This window comes from Rhinatrema bivittatum, chromosome 4 (genome assembly GCF_901001135.1).
Source record: "Rhinatrema bivittatum chromosome 4, aRhiBiv1.1, whole genome shotgun sequence".
NCBI lineage: Eukaryota > Metazoa > Chordata > Amphibia > Gymnophiona > Rhinatrematidae > Rhinatrema > Rhinatrema bivittatum.
The window spans coordinates 450,002,076-450,023,290 of record NC_042618.1 but is presented as its reverse complement, the minus strand read 5'-3'; the positions used below and the strand labels follow the sequence as shown (position 1 = coordinate 450,023,290).

The 21,215-nt window shown below is 47.1% G+C and overlaps 1 protein-coding gene across 2 annotated transcripts in view; it reads right to left on the bottom strand.

The window, feature by feature from the left end:
* Window positions 1-212: 212 nt before the first annotated feature.
* CEP290 (centrosomal protein 290) overlaps window positions 213-21,215 on the bottom strand; it is a 557,889-nt gene continuing 536,886 nt past the window's right edge. For both annotated transcript variants that reach the window (XM_029601651.1, XM_029601650.1), the window contains exon 53: window positions 213-2,015. In XM_029601651.1, coding sequence (XP_029457511.1) covers window positions 1,827-2,015 — 189 coding nt within the window. In that variant the 3' untranslated portion in view covers window positions 213-1,826. The remainder of the gene's footprint in view (window positions 2,016-21,215) is intronic.

Here is a 21,215-nt window from a genome sequence, read left to right as displayed (position 1 = left end):
TGACTGACTGTTGAAGAGGGGCTGGGTATTAAGATGCAGCATCCAGTTAGAAATACAATGTTTCTCCATGGTGAAAAAAATATTCATAGGCTTCTAGTATTGTTTAACAGAGCTGCTTGGTCATGAGTTCATTTTAAGACATGTAATTACTATATGTAAAATGAATGAGCAACTAAACACATAAAAAATAAATTATACAGGATCTTCACTTATTCCATGGATGTGGAGCTATTTTTATTTACATTTTCCAGAACTACAAAAATAGATTTGTTAAAATAAAATCTACAAAAATACTCTAGTGCATATTTCTTCAAACTGGGTTATGTTCTCGATAATAGATCCTATTATTTAAGAGCCCAATGTAATAAAACATGAGTAAAAAATTTTGTGCTGAACTTTAGTGCTCATTTTTCTTTATTCAAGTGCATAATAAAGGTTAATTTCTAATGCAATCAGCTAAATGGTATGCTAATGCAACAGGGGCTTTAAAAAGGCACTAAACTGAAAATTGTGTACACATAAATATATTTAGCATGTTTTATGAGCTGAAAACACGATTTATGCACAAAGTGGGTTATCTGCCTATAAATAAGAGTACAGGAACCCTGGCCCCACAGACTTAATCTAGTCTCAAACTACTCCACCTCTGACCAGATGTTACATTGCCAGTGTTGAGCAAATATGAGTTAAGTCTACGCATCTCTCTGCATTGCAGAGTAAGAGCTAATGCCTTAACATAGAATTTGTTTGGAAAAGCATGCATTTGTATGTATATTTTGTCTCCATCAAAGTTGTTAAATTAGGAGTAAAGTGTGCAAAATATGTGCACACAACCACATACACCTAATTGTATCAAAACTATGAGTGTAGCGCTGCAGCCAATATTTCACAGCATGAAATATGGCATGTATTTGTTAAGACAAGATAAAAGGATTTGCAGATGGTCTGTCTTATGACAGAATTGCAGTGCTGCACCTAGCAAATAGGCACTTTGAGTTTGGCTATTAAACCTGCTTATATTGGGGCTAACTGAAAACACCCCACCATCCTGGAATAGAGAGCATAGTGACTATATTCCAGCTAGATTGAGACCAGGGCTTCTGAGAGGAGCAGGGGCAAAAGCAACAGAAATAAATATCCCAGGGCCATGAATGATGATCCTATGCTATCTTAATTTCAGAGCTTCCTCACCCCGCCCTTCCCCCTTTTTTTTCCCCATCAAGGCTGAAGAATGATCGAAGCAAGTGCAAACCAAATAAGATGTGATTCAGGCTACTATCAATATGCTAACTGAAAGAGCCTGGGACAAAACAGTAGATATATCTTCCCTAATTGTAGGGCACAGGGAAAGAGAGGTATTCTTGGTGGTAGGGTTGACACAGACTGGGATATTCAGTAAGCGGAGCGTAAGGCCTGTGCTGAGATGAGTATGAACAGAATGAGTGCAGTGAATGCAGTTGGTGTGGTGTATGGGCTGTGGATGTGCACATAGCAGCACTAACACAAACCTCACCTGAATAAACTACCTATTTTTATAAGAGGATTTTAAAAACTAGTACAGGTTTCATTTATAGTCCTGTGCTTAGAAATTTCCATAAAACACTGCAATAGTAGTTTGCATGCCAGTATCAATGGAATTGGTATAAATAAGTTGCAACATCTGCACCAGTTTTATTCCACTCACCGAGATGAAGGCAGAAATCAACTAAGTCCTGTATACATTTTTGATTCCACGCATATGGGCTACAAGATGGGCACCAAAATAGGTATTTAAGACAATGGCCTTGCCTAGATTGATCACTGCCACCAATCTCAGGCTGATCACTTCAGTCAGTGGAAACATTGACAGGAATATCTACTTGAACTCCAAACTGTTCTGAAAGGGACTTCAATCTCTCTTCCAAGATAATAGTTTTTTTAACTTCTTCATTATAGTTGTACTTCAGATCTTCAATTTCTTCAAAAAATGAAGGGTCAAAGTGATCCAGCTCTTTTTTCAACCTTTTAATTTCTTCCTATAAAGTTAAATGATTAAAATCCAAGTTTAAAGTATAACTGCATAAAAGATTTTCACTTCAACTTCACATATGAAAAGAAAAATACCCTTAACTCCCCTTTTGCTACTTTTCCATCACTATCCCACCTGTATTTATCTGACTGCATATTCCCAGTCTCCACAATCTTTTACATCAGGGCTTCCCAAACCTGTCCTGGGGACCCCACAGCCAGTCGGGTTTGTGGGGTCCCCAGGACAGGTTTGGGAAGCCCTGTTTTACTCTCAAGGCCCTTCTGTTATGTCCTCTTCTCTCTCGGTTGTCACTGGTCTCAGCCTACTACAGAGTGCTTCAAGAGGTACTGACGGGCATGTTACACAAAGAAAATGATAGGATCATTGTTACTGACCTTTCTAGGCTATCTGGGGCTGCTTAACAGCAAGTTCAAGAAATTCTACCAAGACTCTCGCAGCTGGTACTTTAACTGACAAGAAAAGTATAGGCGTACCCAGTGTTGGCTTCATAGAGGAAACCTATCTTTACTAGTTTAACCCCAAGTACTTTAGCCATGAATATTTTATCCAACTGCACTTTTTATGGTGAAAGAATGACTGAGTGGTTAGAGCATTACTGAACTTGAAGCCTGCATTCAGTCTTGCTTCTGATGTGAGCTGGAACAGGTTATCCCCCCCTCTGCCATCTCCTCAAAGTGCAGGCTCTTCATGGCAGAAGCACTTTGTCCCTCTATATAGTTTGGATGCATTTACGCATTTATATGGTATGCTACAACAATTTGGTTTTGTAATCCACATTGAACGGGCTCACCAGTCAGAATTGCACAAATAAGTGCTGTATTAAATATTAATCCCCATACCAAAAATCCCATGCTTCCTATCATCAAGCTGGACCAGTCCAGATAAATGGGTTACGCCCATGGACGAGTAGATGGAGACAGAGAATATCTGGTTTGCTGACATCACCCCTTATAAGCATCCATGCTGACCTCCTACTGCTAGTATTTTCTATATCCAGCAGATGAGGAGCATCCCGTGCTGTGAACTAAGGCCTGGTTAGGCTGGGTGAATCAGATCTTAATGGGTAGCTCCTGAGATGAAAGACTTTCCCTCCCTCATTTGAGCATAGCCCTGGACTAGGACTCTGGATTTGGGGTCGGCAGCTTTTGAGATGAAAAGACCCTCCCCACAGTTAAGCACAATCAGAACCAGGGTGCTACCAATCTTCTGAGTATTTGGTCCCTCTCTCACACCAATACTTCTAGTGCCTTACAAATAAAATAAAAAGCAAGGCACTGAGTCACTTTGTTGCTTTGGCAATAAAGTAAAAAAAAACCAAACAAAAAAACAGGGAGGAAGCAGTTAGACTGTAGTAAGCGGGCGGGATTTGACGGCAGCCTTAGTCTGTGGAGAATGCTGCAGTGGTGCTGAGGAGTCCAGGTGACTTTAATAATTTTCCCCTTCAGTCCCTGCTTTAGCTTTTTTATTTAATGGCTGCTGCTCCTGTGGCATGCATAGATAGCTCCCAGGGGTGAGGTGGGGGTGTTAAAGCTATGCTATTTCTGTTTTTAGAATTGGATGGCATGCTTCAGAGGGATGATTTTAGGGCTCTGAGGGAATCTCGGTTGGAGCACATTAAAGCCATGGCTTCCCGCCTGTGAGGGGAATGCCGTGGCAGACATCTTTACTGTGGAGCAGCCTCAGGAAACCAGTGGAGCAACTGCAGTGACAGCTAGTTTGGGGGCTGCCTCAGCCCCTTCCTCTATATTAGCCTCCTTGGCCTAGGCTGCACTGTCCAAGGAGTTTAAAGGTGCATGTGTACAGCCTTTTCCATGGGGTAGATTTCGTTCTCTAAGTCCACTCTGGCTTTTACTTTTCCAGTAGATACTAAAAGGTCCAAGAGAGCCAGGAAAGGAAGGGTATTGGACAGAAAATGGTGAGATTACTTACCTGATAATCTCGTTTTCCTTAGTGTAGACAGATGGACTCAGAACAAGTGGGTATAGTGTGCTCGTGTTAGCAGTTGGAGACGGATCTGACGTCAGCACGGGTACATATACCCCGACAGGAAGTTAAGCTCTTCAGTAATCTTCCTTGCAAAAGCTGTTATGGATATATGTGGTACTGACGATCAATGAAATAGTGAAAACAGGATTCCCCTGACCGATTGATAGTAGCTGGAGACCGCCAGCATTCCCAACCGGAAGGCGTCGACACCTGGTAGCGTGGACGCGCCCATGTAAGAAGCGATAAGGCTTACCTTGAATCGGTGAAACCAATGTACACTGGCAGCTGGGCGGGATGCTGAGTCCATCTGTCTACACTAAGGAAAACGAGATTATCAGGTAAGTAAACTCACCATTTCCTGTCGTGTAGCCAGATGGACTCAGAACAAGTGGGATGTACAAAAGCTTTACTCACGGACTGAGCGGGAGGCTACCTGAGGACCGTGTAAGACTGCCCTCGCAAATGCTGTGTCCTCCCTGGCCTGGACATCCAGACGGTAAAATCTGGAGAAGGTATGGAGGGAGGACCATGTCGCCACTTTACATATTTCTGCAGGCGACAGCATCCTAGATTCTGCCCAAGATGCTGCTTGGGCTCTGGTAGAATGCGCCTTGACTTGTAGAGGCGGTGACTTTCCGGTCTCTATGTAGGCCGCTCTGATGACTTCTTTAATCCAGCGGGCGATAGTGGGCCGTGAGGCCGCTTCTCCTTGTTTCTTCCCGCTGTGAAGGACGAACAGATAAGCAGTCTTTCGTACTGTTTCTGTCATTTCCAGATATCCAGGCAGCAATCTGCCGATGTCGACATGGCGAAACAAACGCCCTTCTGATGATTTCTTCAAACCTGCCGTGGTTGGCAAGGATATGGTCTGGTTGAGGTGAAATTGTGAGACTACCTTCGGCAAGAAGGAGGGAACCGTGCGAAGATGGATAGCCTCTGGAATGATTCTAAGAAAAGGATCACGGCAGGATAGTGCTTGTAGTTCCGAAACGCGGCGTGCTGAACACACAGCCAGCAAGAACACCATCATCAAAGTGAGAGAACGGAGAGACAGGCCCCGAAGAGGTCTGAAGGTGGATCCCGCGAGGAAATCCAAAACTATGTTGAGGTTTCACAAAGGCACTGGCCACTTCAGTGGCGGACGAACGTGCTTGACTCCTTTCAGGAAGCGAGAAACATCTGGATGCGTGGCAATGGTCTTGCCAACCCTCCTGGGACCATAGCAAGACAGCGCAGCCACCTGAACCTTGATGGAGCTTAGGGAGAGACCCTTCTGAAGCCCATCTTGCAGGAAATCCAAAACAATCGGGATTGTGGTCGCATGCGGATTGGTGCCGTGAGTGTCGCACCAGGCTTCAAATACTCTCCAGATCCGTACGTAGGTGAAGGTTGTGGAGAACTTGCGAGCTCAGAGGAGTGTATCACTGGCTCCGAGTAACCTCTTTTCTTCAGCCTAGCCCTCTCAATGGCCAGACCGTAAGAGAGAATTGAGCTGGAACCTCGTGAAGGATGGGACCTTGACGTAGCAGGTCCCTGAGCGGAGGCAGGGGAAGGGGCTCCCCTGCCAGTAGTCTTCTCATGTCTGAGTACCAAGGTCTTCTTGGTCAGTCTGGTGCCACCAGAAGAACTAGGCCCCGGTGCTTCTGAATCTTGTGGATAAGGGTGCCCAGCAGGGGCCACGGAGGAAAGGCATATAGCAGGATCCCTGGAGGCCATGGCTGAACCAGGGTGTCAATCCCGTGAGAGAACGGATCTCGCTTGCGGCTGAAGTATCTGGGTACTTGAGCGTTGGACCTGTCCGCTAGTAAGTCCTTGTCCGGGATCCCCCAGTGATCCACAATCATCTGGAAGGCTGTGGGCGACAGCTGCCATTCCCCCGGATTTAGGCTTTCTCTGCTGAGGAAGTCTGCCGTGGTGTTGTCCCTTCCGGCAATGTGGACGGCGGAGATGTCCTGAAGATTCACCTCTGCCCAAGCCATCAGCGGGGCTATCTCGAGGGACACCTGTTGGCTACTGGTTCCGCCCTGTCGGTTGATGTATGCCACCGTGGTGGCGTTGTCAGACATCACTCTGACTGCTCTGTTCCGCAGTCTGTGAGCAAATTGCAGGCAGGCTAACCGGACCGCCCGTGCCTCTAGGCGGTTGATGTTCCACCCTGACTCTTCTCTGTTCCACCGCCCTTGTGCGGTGAGTTCTTCGCAGTGTGCTCCCCATCCGCTCAGGCTGGCATCTGTGGTGAGCAGAGTCCACGTGGGGGTGGACATCTTCGACCCCCTGCTTGTGTGGTTGGACTGCAACCACCACTGTAACTGGGTCCGCACTCTGGCTGGCAGAGGTAGATGCATGGAATAATTCTGGAAGCGAGGGCTCCAGCGAGAGAGCAGGGAGTGTTGTAGAGGTCTCATATGGGCCCTTGCCCAGGGTACTACTTCCAGGGTGGATGCCATGAGGCCGAGAACCTGCAGATAATCCCAAGCTATGGGCCGGCTGGCTCCCATCAAGGACCGGAGATGCGTCTGAAGTTTTAATCTTCTCTTGGTGGTGAGACTGACTGTGTCTGCCTGGGTGTCGAACTGGACTCCCAGGTATTCCAGAGATTGGGAAGGCTGTAGGCAACTCTTGTTTAAGTTGACTACCCATCCCAGGCTTTCCAGAAGGGCGATCACTCTGTTGGTTGCCCGATGGCTCTCCTCTCGTGATTTTGCCCTGATTAGCCAATCGTCTAGGTAGGGATGGACAAGGATTCCTTCCCGTCTGAGCGCCGCTGCTACCACTACGATCACCTCCGCGGCGACGTGGCTAGCCCGTAGGGCAAAGCCCGGAATTGGAAGTGTCGTCCCAGAACCTTGATGCGTAGGTAACGCTGATGATCCTGATGGATCGGGATATGTAGGTAGGCTTCTGATAAATCTAAGGCCGTGAGGAATTCTCCTGGCTGTACTGCGTTCTTGACTGAGTGCAGAGTTTCCATGCGAAACCTCGGGACCCGTATCGGTTGACTGACTTGAGGTCCAGAACGGGCTGAAAAGTGCCCTCTTTCTTGAGTACCATGAAATAAATGGAATAATGCCCAGAATCCATTTCCCGTGCAGGTACCGGGAGTATGGTTCTCAAGGACAGGAGCCTCGCCAAGGTAGCTTCCAATGCTGCCTTCTAGTGGATCGGACACGGAGATTCCACAAACCTGTCCGGAGGGAGATGATGGAAGTCCAGATAATACCCCTCTCGGATGATGGCGAGGACCCACTGGTCCGACGTTATCTCGACCCATCTGGGGTAGAAGAGGGTTAACCTGCCCCTATAGCTCTGTCCCCCGGATGGATCGGCTGACTCTCATTGGGAAGCGCGGCCGGGCCCTGAACCCGAGCCGGCTCCCCTCTTCTGCTGCTTGGTCCGAAAGGACTGGCTCCTGGCCTGAGAACGAGGTGCCTGGTAGCGACCCCTGTAGGGAAAGAAGCGTTGGGAGCTTCTGCCTCGGGAAGGCCTAGGAAAGGCGCGCTGGTTCCTTTTGAACCTGTCTTCCGGCAGTCGAGGTATTGGAGAGGCACCCCATGTACTGGCCAGTTTATCGAGGCCGCTGCCGAACAGGAAAGAACCCCTAAAGCGCATTCTGGTGAGGCGTGTCTTTGAAGGAGCATCGGCTGACCAGTTCCGTATCCAGAGCTGCCTCCTGGCAGCTACAGAAGATGAAATCCCCTTGGCTGTTGTACGGACTAGGTCAGATGCGGCATCCGTGAGGAACGAGAGAGCGGACTCCATGTCCGCTGCTGGAGCATTGTTCCTGACCTGTGACAAACAGGACTGCGTCACCACTGTGCAGCAGGTTACGATTCGCAAAGACAGAGCTGCCACCTCAAAAGTCTGTTTCAGGATGGCGTCCAGTCGCCTGTCATGAGGTTCCTTGAGGGCCGCCCCCCCTCAACTGGAATGGTAGTACGCTTGACCACAGCGCTAACCAAGGCGTCCACCTGAGGGCACGCCAGCATCTCCTTGATTGCCGGATCCAGGGGGTACATGCCTATCAGGCCCCGACCCCCTTTGAATGAGGCCGCTGGTGCAGCCCATTCCAGATCTATCAATTGCTGTGCGGCTTGCAAGAAGGGAAAATGGCGGGCTGTAGGACGAAGATCTTCCAGCAGAGGGTTCTGTGTAGATGGCACCGTAGTGCTGGGGCCAGCAATATCCAACTCCTCCAGGCACTGAGATACTAGGTCGGAGAGATCTTCCTTGGGAAAGAACCGCCTCATGGTTCGATATGGCTCAATCCCCGAGGGAAGTTCCCCCTCTTCGGAGGGTTCTGAGTCGTCCTCTGAAACATCAGGGTCTACCTGAACCGGACTGCCCGGAGGCGGGTGTGCTTGCCCACGATAAGGGCGCGAAGGTCCAGGGACAGGATCCGCTGGAGCAGCAACAGGAGCAGCAGCAGCAACAGCAGGGCCTGGACGGGAAGCTGATTGCATCTGTACAAAGGCATGGATCCCCTTAAAGAGATCCACCCAGGAAATGGAAGTGGTCTCAAGTCGTCGGGGGTACCAGGTCCCCCGGGATCCCAGGTTGTTCGAGACTGCCCGCGAGATCCGGGGTGGCCCCTGGGGAACTGTCAACAAACCTCGGTTGAGACTGGTCCTGGCCCGAGGCGCCCACTGCCTCCTCACATTGGGCACAAAGGGAGTCTGGCTGCTCGCTGTGCGTGGCCCTAAGCTGGCATGCTGAGCAGAGGCCGAGGGCTTTCACGCCTGAATCAGGAGGCGCCGCCCGTCTATGTGCTTTCATTGGCTGAGTGCCCGTCAATTTGGGCGCTCCAGCCAATGAAAGCACATAGACGGGCGTGATGCATGCCGTGATGTCACGCGCGCCCGTCTATGTGCTTTCATTGGCTGGAGCGCCCAAATTGACGGGCGTTCAGGCCAATGAAAGTACGCTTCGCTTCCCTCACAACCTTGCAGCCCCTGTCGGGGGCACTGCCCTGGGGAAGGGGATTCACTCAGTACTTGTGCCTCTCAACCCCAGCTGGGTTCTCCGGGGGGGGGGGGGGGGTTTTGAGGATTTTTCCTCCAGGGCACTGGAGGCGCTAGGAGTCCGGTTCCTCTCAAAAGACGCTGCACGTGGTCACGAGGGAACGCTGCAAGCCGCTTTCGCTGCCGGCTGCCCCTCCGGAGGACGGCAGAGAAGGGAAGGAGCTGAAAGCAACAAAAAGTAAGAAAACAACAAAAAGTAATGTTGAGTCGCTTCGGGAGGAGGGGATTTTAGGTTTTTAAAGGTTTCCTTTTGGGGGAAAGTTTGCCGTCTACCATTACCCCTGCCTCTAACGCAGGGGTAAGGGTAGGCGGTAAGTTAGCAGGTTAAATGCGCGGCAAAACGGCAGGGTAAAATAGCGATAGTAGAGGCGCGCGTTACTGTATGGGAGGGAATAGCTAATTCGATCGTTTACATTTAATATACATGCCGCGTGCGGAAGGGGTTACCCGGGGATTTAAAGAGGTGGTAAGGATGGGTTAAAGGGGATAGTGTATCGCGGGAAGGGCTAATGCGGCCGGAAAGTGAGTAGAAAGCGGGTTAGGAGCAGGGTAACCGCGGCCCCACTTTACTGTATCGGCCTGATAGTTTTGTCTTTTGCATAAAGAGGAGCTTTCCTTAATTTCAAATAGAAACATAGAAAGTGACAGCAGAAAAGTCTGCCCAGCAAGTTCCCATAGTTATCAGTTTCCCATATTTATCAGTTACTCAGACTGCCAAGGTCAGGGCACTTGTTAGTTTCTGACTCCAATTTCCTTTCACCCCCTGCTGTTGAAGCAGAGAGCAATGTTGGAGTTGCCTCAGAAGTGTAGTATCAGGCTTTTTGGTTAAGGGTAGTAACCGCCGCATCAAGCAAGTTATCCCTATGCTTATTTGTTTTCCCAGACTGTACAGTTCAGTGTCCTTTTTAGTTGTTGACTGAATCCAATTCCTCTTTTCATAGTCTACGTAGACATTACATATAGCTGAGAAAAAGAAACAAGTTCCTCGAAAGCAGGGCTTCACAATCCTGTCCTGGGGATCCCACAGCCAGTCAGGATATCCACAATGAATATATATGAGATATTTGCATATGCTGAGTCTCCATGATATATAAATTTCTCAATCATGTTCACTGTGGATATCCTGAAAACCCGATTGGCTGTGGAGTCCCCGGACAGTTTTGGGAAGCCCTGCTCTAAAGTCTTTCCCCTTCATAAGGCAATAAAGGACTCGAGTGATCTGGAAGGGGTTTCTACAGAGGAAAATTTTAAAGAGGGGCATTCTTTGTCTAAGTTATATACCTGCTGGTGGCTCAAGAAACAGATTTTGATTTCCTAAGATGGACACATTGATGTATTCTGTCATCAAGAGGACTATCATTGCAATAAGAGATGCAGCCTTAAAGGGATGCACAGGATAGGAAGATCGAATTGATCCTCAAGCTGGCCTTTGAAGCTGCTAGTATGGTGCTTCAGATTGTATCTTTTGGCTAGATCAGGTTTGCATTTGGCTCAGCACCTGCAGGAAAGGGATTCTGACTTGGGGGTTTAGGGTTTGGATGACTCTTTGCACTTGAAGCCTGGAGCAAAATATCTGGTTATTCCTGTTCATACCCCAGATCAGTTCAGACACATGGGTTTTTGCCTCCCTACGAGCAGATGGAGACAGAGAAGAAACGTTTTACTGACATGGTGCTATTTAAGATAGCATGCCATCTGCAGACCCTCGGTATTTCTTTAGCAGATGATAGATGTGCAAATCCTGCAGTTGTGTGATGTGTGATGGAATGTGACTTCCAGGAGTGCTTAGGTCTGCAAAGGCTAACCTCCTGGTCGAGTATAGGTGAGTAGGGGGTTGGTGGCCCTTGGTATACTTCTGCCTGGAGAGTGATCTGAAATCCAGTGCACTTCATTGTGGCTCTGCAGATCAGCTGACAGGGCAATCAGTACTTCTCCTTTCTTTCCCACCTTTTGAATTTCTTTGACCAGATCTCTGTCCAGTTCTTCCGTTTGAGTTGGAGGCCTGTAAATCACACTAGAACAAATGGATGAACCATCATTTTTTAGGATGGCTCATAATGCTTCTTCACGTTCCTTGCAGTTCAGTAGCTTGGATATTGTTCTTGACAAAGCGCTACTCCTCCCCCTTTTCTGTCCTCTCTGTCCTTTAACAAGTTATAGCCTGGTATGGCTGTATCCCAATCATGAGAATCCGTGAACCATGTCTCCATGACAGCAACAACGTCCAAGTCCACCTCTACCATTAGGGCCTGCAGGTCTGGGATTTTATTGCCCAAACTATGAGCATTTGTAGTCATAGCTTTCCAATCTTTTTCCTTTGATTTGTTATACTTCATATGCACCTTTTCTGCTTTTTTGTGCTAATTGACTTTTTCTCCTCCCACGTCCTGTATCGCTTGGGGGTGACATGTTCATTTCATTGGCCATCTCCTGCCACCCCCATTCTTTAATTTAAATGTCTGATAATATATGCTCTGAATTTCTCACTTTGCATACTTCTTCCTGCTAAAGACAAATGTAGGCCATCCTTACCATATGGCCTTTTACTACTCCATACACGACCCCAGCCTCCAATGTATCAAAAACCATTTTCTGTACATCAATTTTGAGCCAGGAATTGAAATTATTTATATGGCATAGCTTCTCATTTCCCTTTCCATGAACAGGTAATGCTTCCGAAAAGGCAATAGTCTTTGCAATGTGTCTTATCTTTCCTAGATTTTGGAAATCTTTTTGTATTTCCTGTATACCATTTCAATTGAGGTCATTGGTCCCCAGATGGATAACACTGATATCAAAATTCCTACTTTCTTCTTCAATGACTTGGACTATCTGGTTTGCATTTCTACTAGCTGAGGATCCTGGAATGCATTCAATTCTTGTGTCACCATCAAAATGTACTCCCATATTGATTTCTCTAATGATTGAGTCTCCCAGCGGAAGCAGTTTTCTTTTATGACATTTGATTCTGTTGCAGGGCTTCTGAGTGCACTGGGTGACTTCCCTTTTAGAACTCACTTCCATATCTATTTGCTGATGTTTCTTCATTCTCCAATGCAGAAAAAGCATTATGTAGGGGTAACAGTGGGTATCTTTTCTTCACAGGCCTTATTCTGCCAGAGCCCACTGTTTTCCAATTCTTCTTGTGTTTTTGAATCCTGGATGTAGGACATCTCTGTGAGAGTGGGGGTTGATGCACAGGATGCTGTAAAGTTGGGGAAGGTGGGTGCTGTCACAAGTCGTCTTCTACCAGAGACCACTGTAATACTTACTGCTGGGAGCAAGAACTATAGTCTCATTGCATCAGAGCAAGCGTTTTGGCAGTGCCATGTTTGACGCCTCCTGCTGAGATTGGGAAGAGGAGTCCTGCGGTTCCAGGACAAGTGTTCTTGCTCAGTGCAAGCTCTTACAGTAGGGCAGCACTATTGGAATAGCTCCTGCTGAGAGTGGGTTGAGGAGTATCGCGGCACTGGAGTAAATGTTTCTGCTCAGCGGCAGCATGGAATCACTCCCACCATGAGCCAGAGGAGTTGAGTCGGCGCCACTGCAAATGTTTCCACCATTAAGATCGCTCCCACTAAACACAGGAAGCTAAATGCTATGGCGCATGCTCGGCTTGTTCTATTCCGGGCCTCCAGTTATGGTGTACAGGAGGAAGAATATTATTCGGGAAGATCCCCCTTCAGGACCTGGGGGCCAATGAGTAGCCAGTTATAAGAAGGTGGCAGTTTCTGGCCCTGTTGCTCTGAGGGAGTCCTAAGAGGAACAGGTCCGGTGGCCATTTTAAGTCTCTTTCATTTGCTAAGAGGAAGGCTTAATACTGATTATGAGATTATCACATGTCCCTGGGAGAGGGTTCGGATGGGTGTAGGATGAATCAGATAGAAATTCTGCTCTTTGGCAGTTTAAAGGCAGTTTTCTAAGGTATCCATCCTCTAGGATTTCTGCTGCTCTTGCGCAAGGCTATCAGTTCAGAGTGTTGGACTTTCAGTTGTATTCCATTCGGTCTTCCAGTTATTCCCAAATTGACGTGTACTACTGTAGAAGGGGACATGGATTAGACTCAGGCTTCGGGAATCTTTCCCCAAGGGAACACATGGTTGAGCTCATAGGGGCAGCAAACCGGGCAGGGACCCTTTGAACAAAAGGTTGTTTCTTGTGTCACAAGATGGTATCGTAATCCCAGTCTGATAATTGGAAGGCGAGGGATTTGCCACTTACAATTAAACCGGTGCCGAGATATACTCTCTTTGGTAGCACGACTGAGAATGAGTAAATCTCCTACTAGAAGGTCTTCAGAAGAGCTTCACATGCAAGCACAGAGGCGAGGAGCTATTGCCCAAGCAGGGGCTACTCCTCCCAGAGGCAGGGTTCTGCCAAGGCACTTTCATGGATCCTGTAAGTCCACTCAGGGAAACCACCAGTCAGGGGCGGCAAAGGAGAAAAGTCCGCATAAGGAGATGTGGAGGGTCCCATCTTCCCTAAGAGTAGTGGGGTGCAGCTTGCCCCTATGGTTGTTACAAAGAGTGGACCAAGTTAAATAATGAACCTGTTGGTGCTAGCAGTCCTCAGGGACAGCTATGCTTTAGTTTGCTGTCCACTCTGTAAAGCGTACATGATCTGCCCTTGTGCCTCCAAAGGCAAATGAAAAGCAGTTCACGCCCTTCAGGGAGTGGGGTGAAGAAAGATATTCCATGTACCTTGTGGTTCTGTAGAAGGAAGGTGACTATTACAGCTCTCCAGAAGATGGATGCAGTGATGAGGATTCTGTGTTTCTGGGCAGAGACCCGGGTATTGCGGCCGTTTGCAGAGGGGGAGTTCGCAGCTTCCCTCAGCATCGCAGAAGTGTTTCTACATATTCCCATACAGAGGGGCCATCAGAAGTTTCTTCACTGTGCTTAAGATGCCTAGATAGTTCATCAACGTGATGATGGTAGAGGCCGCAGCATGTCTGAGGAGAGACTGGGGAAGGTCCAATAAAGCAAATCGGAAGGTGGTCCAACGTAGCCAAGGCAAAAAAACAAAGAGACAACCTTATGCCGTGGAAAGATTTATTAATTTATTGTAATACCGAGCCCGACTCCGGCCGAGTTTCGCCAATTAAGGCTGCATCATGGGATGACTTCTGATGGCAAAAGAAACTACATAAGTATATTCTTTTGTAGTAATGTTATCAAGTCAAATTTCAATCTTGATCCTGCATATAGCTATCTCCACTTCACGAACTGGCAGTGTATCACGCTCAAAAGTATGTAGAAATAAGGCAAGAATAAATCGATGTGTCTATAATATTTTGCAATCTCTCAACCGCAATAAGACAGGTCCTCGTAATGCTTTTGAGTGTGATACGCTGCCAGTTCGTGAAGTGGAGATAGCTATATGCAGGATCAAGATTGAAATTTGACTTGATAACATTACATAAGTATATTCTATTGTAGTAGTTTCTTTTGCCATCAGAAGTCATCCCCTGATGCAGCCTTAATTGGCGAAACTCGGCCGGAGTCGGGCTCTGTATTATAATAAATTAATAAATCTTTCCACGGCATAAGGTTGTCTCTTTGGTTTTTTTGGCTGAGGAGAGACTGGGTGCATCCCTATCTTGATAACTGGCTCATTCAGACGAAGTAAAAAAAGCTCTGTTGGCACTAGGTTCTACGAGTCATGCAAATGTTGCAGACTCTGGGCTGAGTCGTAAATCTGGCAAAGAGTGACCTAGTTCAGATCCCGACACTAACGTGCCTAAGAGGCCCACTTTATTACCGTTATAGTCAGGGTGGTCCCCCCAGAGAAGAGTGTGCTGAAGTTGTAGGTACAAGTCAATAGGTTATTGCATCTTGCAGTATCCATAGCCAGAGATGTTTTGCAAGACTCGGGTCTTATGGTGTCTTCTCTTAGTCTAGGAGTTCGGGGCACATGCAACCTATTCAGATAGTGCTTCGGTCCCACTGACCCCCTGAGTCAAAGGGCTTCCAGTGTCAACTATCACTGCAAAGAGAATCCAGTTCCAGTCCCCCCCCCCAAGTGGCTTTTGCGAGCCAATTTGATGCGGGGTATGGAATTGGAGATCTCAGTACGGGAGGGGGGGGCGGGGAAGTAACCACCAATGCCAGTCTGACAGGGGCTAACGGCACAGGATTGGTGATCACTGGGGTAGGCTTCGTGGTCTATCAATTTAGAAACAAATAATTTGCAAAGCGTTTCCCTTTCTTCCACAGTCATGCAATTAAGTGGCGAGAGTCCTATTGGGTAATGTAACAACGGTAGCTTATATCAACCTCCAAGGGGGGGATCAAGAGTCTCATGGTGTCTTGGCATGTCCAGAAGCATTGCCGCTGGGCGGATCAACACCAGGTGGCTTTGAATGCGGCACATGTCGCCGGTGTGCACAGAGTTCAAGCAAACTTGCTCAGCCAGTAGATACTGTATTCCAGAGAATACGAGCTGGCAGAAATGATGACGACTCCCGAGCACTGTGGTTGTGCAGTCCTCAGTGGGACTTGATGGCATCGAAGCAGAACACCATAACATACCGCTTTTTCAGTCATAGGCGGAAGGTCGGAGCTGAGTGCCTTGATGCTCTTATTCTCAAGTGTCTGTCTGGGATTATGTTGTAAGTAATCCCTCTTTGGTCTCTAGAAGGAAGGGTACTAAGGTGTATCGAGACTCAGCTGGGGAGGGTGGGTGGGTGACCCTTGTGACTCCAGAATGGTCACTTAGGCTGTGACTCGCGGACATAATAAATTGGGTGGTGGACAGCCCTCTAAGATTCTGGCATCTTCCCAAGTTACTTCATCAAGGATCAATCTTGGATCAGGAGGCTTGCTTTATCTCATGGCTTTTGAAAGGAATTGTTTGCAGTGAAAAGGCCATTCAGAGGAAGTCATTACCACCTTACTGTAAGGTAGGAGACCTTCCCTTTTTTTTAAAATTTTTTATTTATGCATTTTCCAAAATACAGCAAATTATTATAGAATACAGATATTATAATTTTCATAGCAGTTATTTATAGGTAACATATCACTTTATCTGTGCCACCAGGAAATATGGGGAGAGTAATTGCAATGAGCGGCAAAAAGAAAGAGGAACAAGGATCCTGTACATAATTGTAATAAAGAGGCAACATCTGGTTAACATTATAACCTCCTAGCCCATAGCTGTGGCATCTGGGGTATGAGAGTCCAGGAATACACGGAGTTGTGAAACTTCAAAGATGACATACTTATGATTTAAATGCAAAATTTCACATTTAAAGGAAAATTTAAGGAGGAATTTTCCCCTTATAGTTCCCACCTCTGATTTCATTCCAAGAAATTTTTTCCTCTGTGAGTAGTTCTAGCCAAATCAGGGTACATCCACATTTTTTCTCCATGGAAAGTTATCAAACGATGTCGCATGAATAAACATAAGACTGCATCTCGATCTGATGGAAATGAGAAAGAGACGTGAAGTTTTGATCTAAAAGAGATCACAGTTTCCAACGTGCACTCTGTCAGATTTAGAGATGCCTCTGCTGGATTATTTCCAGTAGTGATATTCAAATTAACTTTTGAAGGAAGGTAATAAATTTTTGAAATTACAGATAATGCTTGCTGAGGCATTTTTAAGACCTGGATCAGATATTCCTTGAACATATCGTATGCTGTTATCATTTTCACCTGTGGGAAATTGAGAACTCTAAGATTTAAATATTTTAATAAGTTTTCAATACTTTCCAACTTTTTCTCATTTACTATATCCATTCTTGCAAATTTTTGCTGCCATGCTTCCAAATTCACCATCCGAGCTTCCAGCGTCTCCAGCTTGCTATTATTTGTAGAAATAGAGCTTTCTATACTTGAAAAACATTGATGGGACTCCAAAGTTATCTGAGTCAAGGTTAACTATAGCGGTTTCCAACGATTTAATGGCAAACCATAAAGAGTCTAAAGTAATCTCTGCAGGGTTCAGAGAGAAAACTGAACTCACTGCAGACCTGGGCTCTTTACCCACCACAGCCTGGATTCCACTTCTCAGACCTCAGAAGTAGTTCCTAAAAGATTACCAGAGACCCTGGATACTAAAGGGAGAGTAGGCCTCGTCTGGGAGGATATCACATTTTTATTCAATAGTTCCCCAGTAGTAGTTTCAGAAGTACCTTCTTCCTCTCTGGATTTTGATGAATTCAAATGTTGAGGTGGAGAGGGAGTGCTTGGAGAGCCGGGGCTCAAAGATATTACTTCGGCCAGCAGAGCCGACTCCCGCTCTGAGTCGGCGTCTGCAGCAGCCCTCTCTTCCAGCAGCGTCCCAGATGTAGACGCGAAGAAATTAGAAATCCGTGGCTACGATGTGTCTGGTAAGGGAGATGAAGTTGAAATCTCCCTTACCTTGGCCTTCCGCTTAGTGTGCGGCATTGATCTGCGGCACAGGCTGAGGAAATAAAGTATTAGGAATCGGAGCGGAGTTCACCTCCTGCACGTCTGCCTTAGTTGGTGGCCATCTTACTCTCTCCGAGACCTTCCATTTCACTGATCTAAAGCAGGGTGTGAAGAATGTTTGAGACATGGTGCCTCGGGAAGGATATTATGCTGTTTGAACATCTATGCCTTGCATCCTGGTCTGTTTTTGCAGAACAGTCTTTCAAAACAGCTTGTAGGCAATTCTCTAAGAGTTCAGGTGAAGACTTGGGCTGTTTTAGAGATAAGGTGCACGAGGTACTCCTGGCTTCACAGCCAGATGTGGTTCAATTTCTGAGCAGAGTGAAGCATTTGTGTCCTCCCATAAGGCAAGGGGTTTCCCCGTGGAACCTTAGCTTGGTGTTGCACATTCTCAGTGGTCTTCTGTACGAGCTGTTGAAAAAGAGTGTCTCTAGAAAGACTGCCTCTAGCATATGATCCTTCAGAGGCGATTTGTTCAGCCAGGAAGATTTCAGAGCTTCAAGTGTCTGGCAGGACTCCTTTTCAGAGGATGGGGTGTCTTTGTGCACGATGCCTTCCTTTTTACCAGAGAGGATATCTGTTTTTCACCTCAGTCAGACTGTGGAATTTCTCGCTTTTTGGAATTTGGACTATTCTGTTCTGAACGCAAAGAACCTTCAACTTGCTAGATGCCTGTCTGATCCTGTTGCGCTATTTGTAGGTCACTGATGATGTTCAGAGGTCCATTTTTTTTTCTTCTGATTGATGGAACAAATAAAAGGAGTAAAGCTTTTAACAGTACCATCTCATGGTAATTAAAGGAGGCCATTGTGGCAGCTTATATTTGTATAGGTCCTCCCATTTTCAAAGGGACTACAAGTCCATTCTACTAGGACACAGGAGGCATCCTGGGCTGAATGACTGTTGATTTCGCCTTGGGAGATATGAAGTGGAGGGTCATTGATAAGATCAACATTAACAGCAGGGGGGCGATCCACAAACTCTATTAAATCTTCAAGAACAATGATGGATCCATCTACTTCATCGTTCCCAAAAAGGACGGATCCTTCCGGCCAATCTTGGATCTCAAGAGAGTCAACCGGGCTCTCAGGGTTCCCCATTTTCAAATGGAGACCCTGAGGGCTGTGATTGCGGTGGTTCGCGCAGGCGAATTTCTGGCCTCGCTCGACTTAACAGAGGCTTATCTGCACATACAGATATGCCACGACCATCAGGAGTGTCTCAGGTTCAATATTCTGGGACAACACTTCCAGTTCCAGGTGCTCCTTTTCGGCCTCGCCACAGCGCCACGCACTTTTACCAAGGTCACGGTGGTAGTGGCAGCCTCTCTCTGTCGGGAAGGAGTTCTGGTCCACCCTTACCTGGACGATTGGCTCATCCGGGCCAAGTCGGAGGCTCTCTGCAGGGTGGCGGTCGACAGAGTCTTGGCCTTCCTGACCTCACCCAGGTGGATAATCAACTTTTCCAAGAGCAATCTACAGCCATCCCAGATCCTGGAATTTCTGGGAGCACGACTCGGAAAGGTGTTCTTCCCAGACACTTGGGCGCTCAAACTCATGGAGCAAGTGCGCAATTTTCTCTCGCTCTCGCTACCCACGGCCTGGGATTACCTTCAGGTCCTGGGGTCCATGGCTTCCACTATTGATCTGGTTCCTTGGGCTTTTGCGCATATGTGTCCGTTACAGAAAGCTTTGCTGTCCCGCTGGAAGCTGGTGTCTGAGCAGTTTCGGACGGTCCTTCCACTTTCAGACTCTACTATCGGAGACATGCAATGGTGGCTCTTGCTCGCTCACCTCCTTAAGGGGATGCCCTTATAGACTCCTCAATGGATCATTGTGACGATGGATGCTAGTCTATCTGGCTGGGGTGCAGTTTGTCAGACTCGGGCCAAGCAGGGACTATGGTCCCCAGCTCAATCCTGCTGGCACATCAATCGCCTGGAGGCCCGAGCAGTTCGCCTGGCACTCAAGGTCTTTCTCCCTCTGATCCATCGCAAGGCGGTGCGGGTGCTCTCTGACAATGCCACCACGGTAGCCTATATCAATCGGCAGGGGGCACCAGAAGTCACCTGGTGGCTCTGGAAGCCAGCAAGCTCCTCGCCTGGGTGAAACGGCACCTGGATAGTCTAGCAGCTTCTCACATTGCGGGGAAGGAGAATGTTCAAGCCGACTTAAGGCAGCTTCAAGCCTTAAGTCGGCTTGAACATCTCTCTATTTGCTCCGCCTGGAGGGTTTCGGAGCTTCAAACGTTGTCCTGTAGGGAACCTTTTCTCCGTTTTTCGGATTTTGGGGTCTCACTCAAGACGGTTCCGTCATTCTTGCCGAAGGTTGTGTCTTCCTTTCACCTCAATCAGTCCGTGGACCTCCCGGCTTTTTCTTCCGAAGAAATTGTGGACCAGTCTGGTGGTGGCCTCCGGTGCCTGGATGTCAAACAAGTTTTACTGTGATATCTCCAGGTTACAAATGAGTTTAGAGTCTCAGATCATCTATTTGTCTTTTGGAGTGGTCCAAATAGGGGAAACAAGGCTTCTAAGGCTACGATTGCTCACTGGTTAAAGGAGGCGATTGCATCAGCGTATATCTGTCGGGGCCGGACGGTTCCGGAGGGCTTGAAGGCCCACTCGTTATGTTCTCAGGCTACTTCTTGGGCGGAGAGTCAGTCCGTCTCTCCGCAGGAAATATGCAGAGCAGCTACTTGGAAGTCTCTGTATACTTTTGCTCGTCATTATCGCCTCGATGTGCAGGCGCCAGTTTTTGGCTCCTTCGGGCGGCAGGTGCTTCGAGTGGGACTGTCTCAGTCCCACCCTGTTTAGGGAAGCTTTGGAACATCCTACGGTCTAGACTGATCTGGGTACGTACAGGGAAAGGAAAATTGGTTCTTACCTGCTAATTTTCGTTCCTCTAGTACCACAGATCAGTCCAGACTCCCTCCCATGTACTGTCTGTTACGTCCGCTTGAAGTTATTTTCTTTACAGTTTATTGGATACCTCGACTTCCTATCATAACTTTAAGGCACCGGAAGCATCTACTAGATGAATGTGGATATACAGAGTTTTGAATTGTTCAATTTATCAGTTCTTTATTGCTTGCTTGATCTTATATTAGTTATCTTTATCTGCTTTGACGACATTTATACTGAAGGGATGCAGGATATAAGATACCCTTTCAGTTTTTGTCTGTCTCCATCTGCTGGACAGGAGGCTCAACCCACGGTCTGGACTGATCTGTGGTACTACAGGAATAAAAATTAGCAGGCAAGAACCAATTTTCCTATACTGCTGATAGACCCAACTATTGTCAATATAGATGACTTTATATTGCTTAGATGGAAAATGCCTTTTGAAATAAATGGGTTTTAAGAGCTTTTCGGAAAAACTTTGGTTCTGCTGTTGTTTTTTTATCGCTTTTGGGATAGAGTTCCATAAAAAAGGGCAGGAAATGGAGAAGGCATGTTCCCTAGTTCTTCAAGATAGACTATCCGAAGACAGGGAGAATCTAAAAGGCAAGGCCTAGAGGAGCATAAATTTCTGGATGGAGTATGCATTTTTAGTGTTGCTGCAATCCATGCTGCAGGAATATTATTAATGAGGGTATGAATAGTAATTGCGAGCTTATATTGTATCCAAAATGAAATTGGGAGCCATTTGCAAAAGTGGGGTGATGTGTTCACGTATGTGTGTTCCTGTTAATAGCCTGCCAGCAAAATTTTGGATAATTTGTAAAGGGCGAACTGAATAAGCAGGCAAACTGGTGAAAGGTTCATTGCAA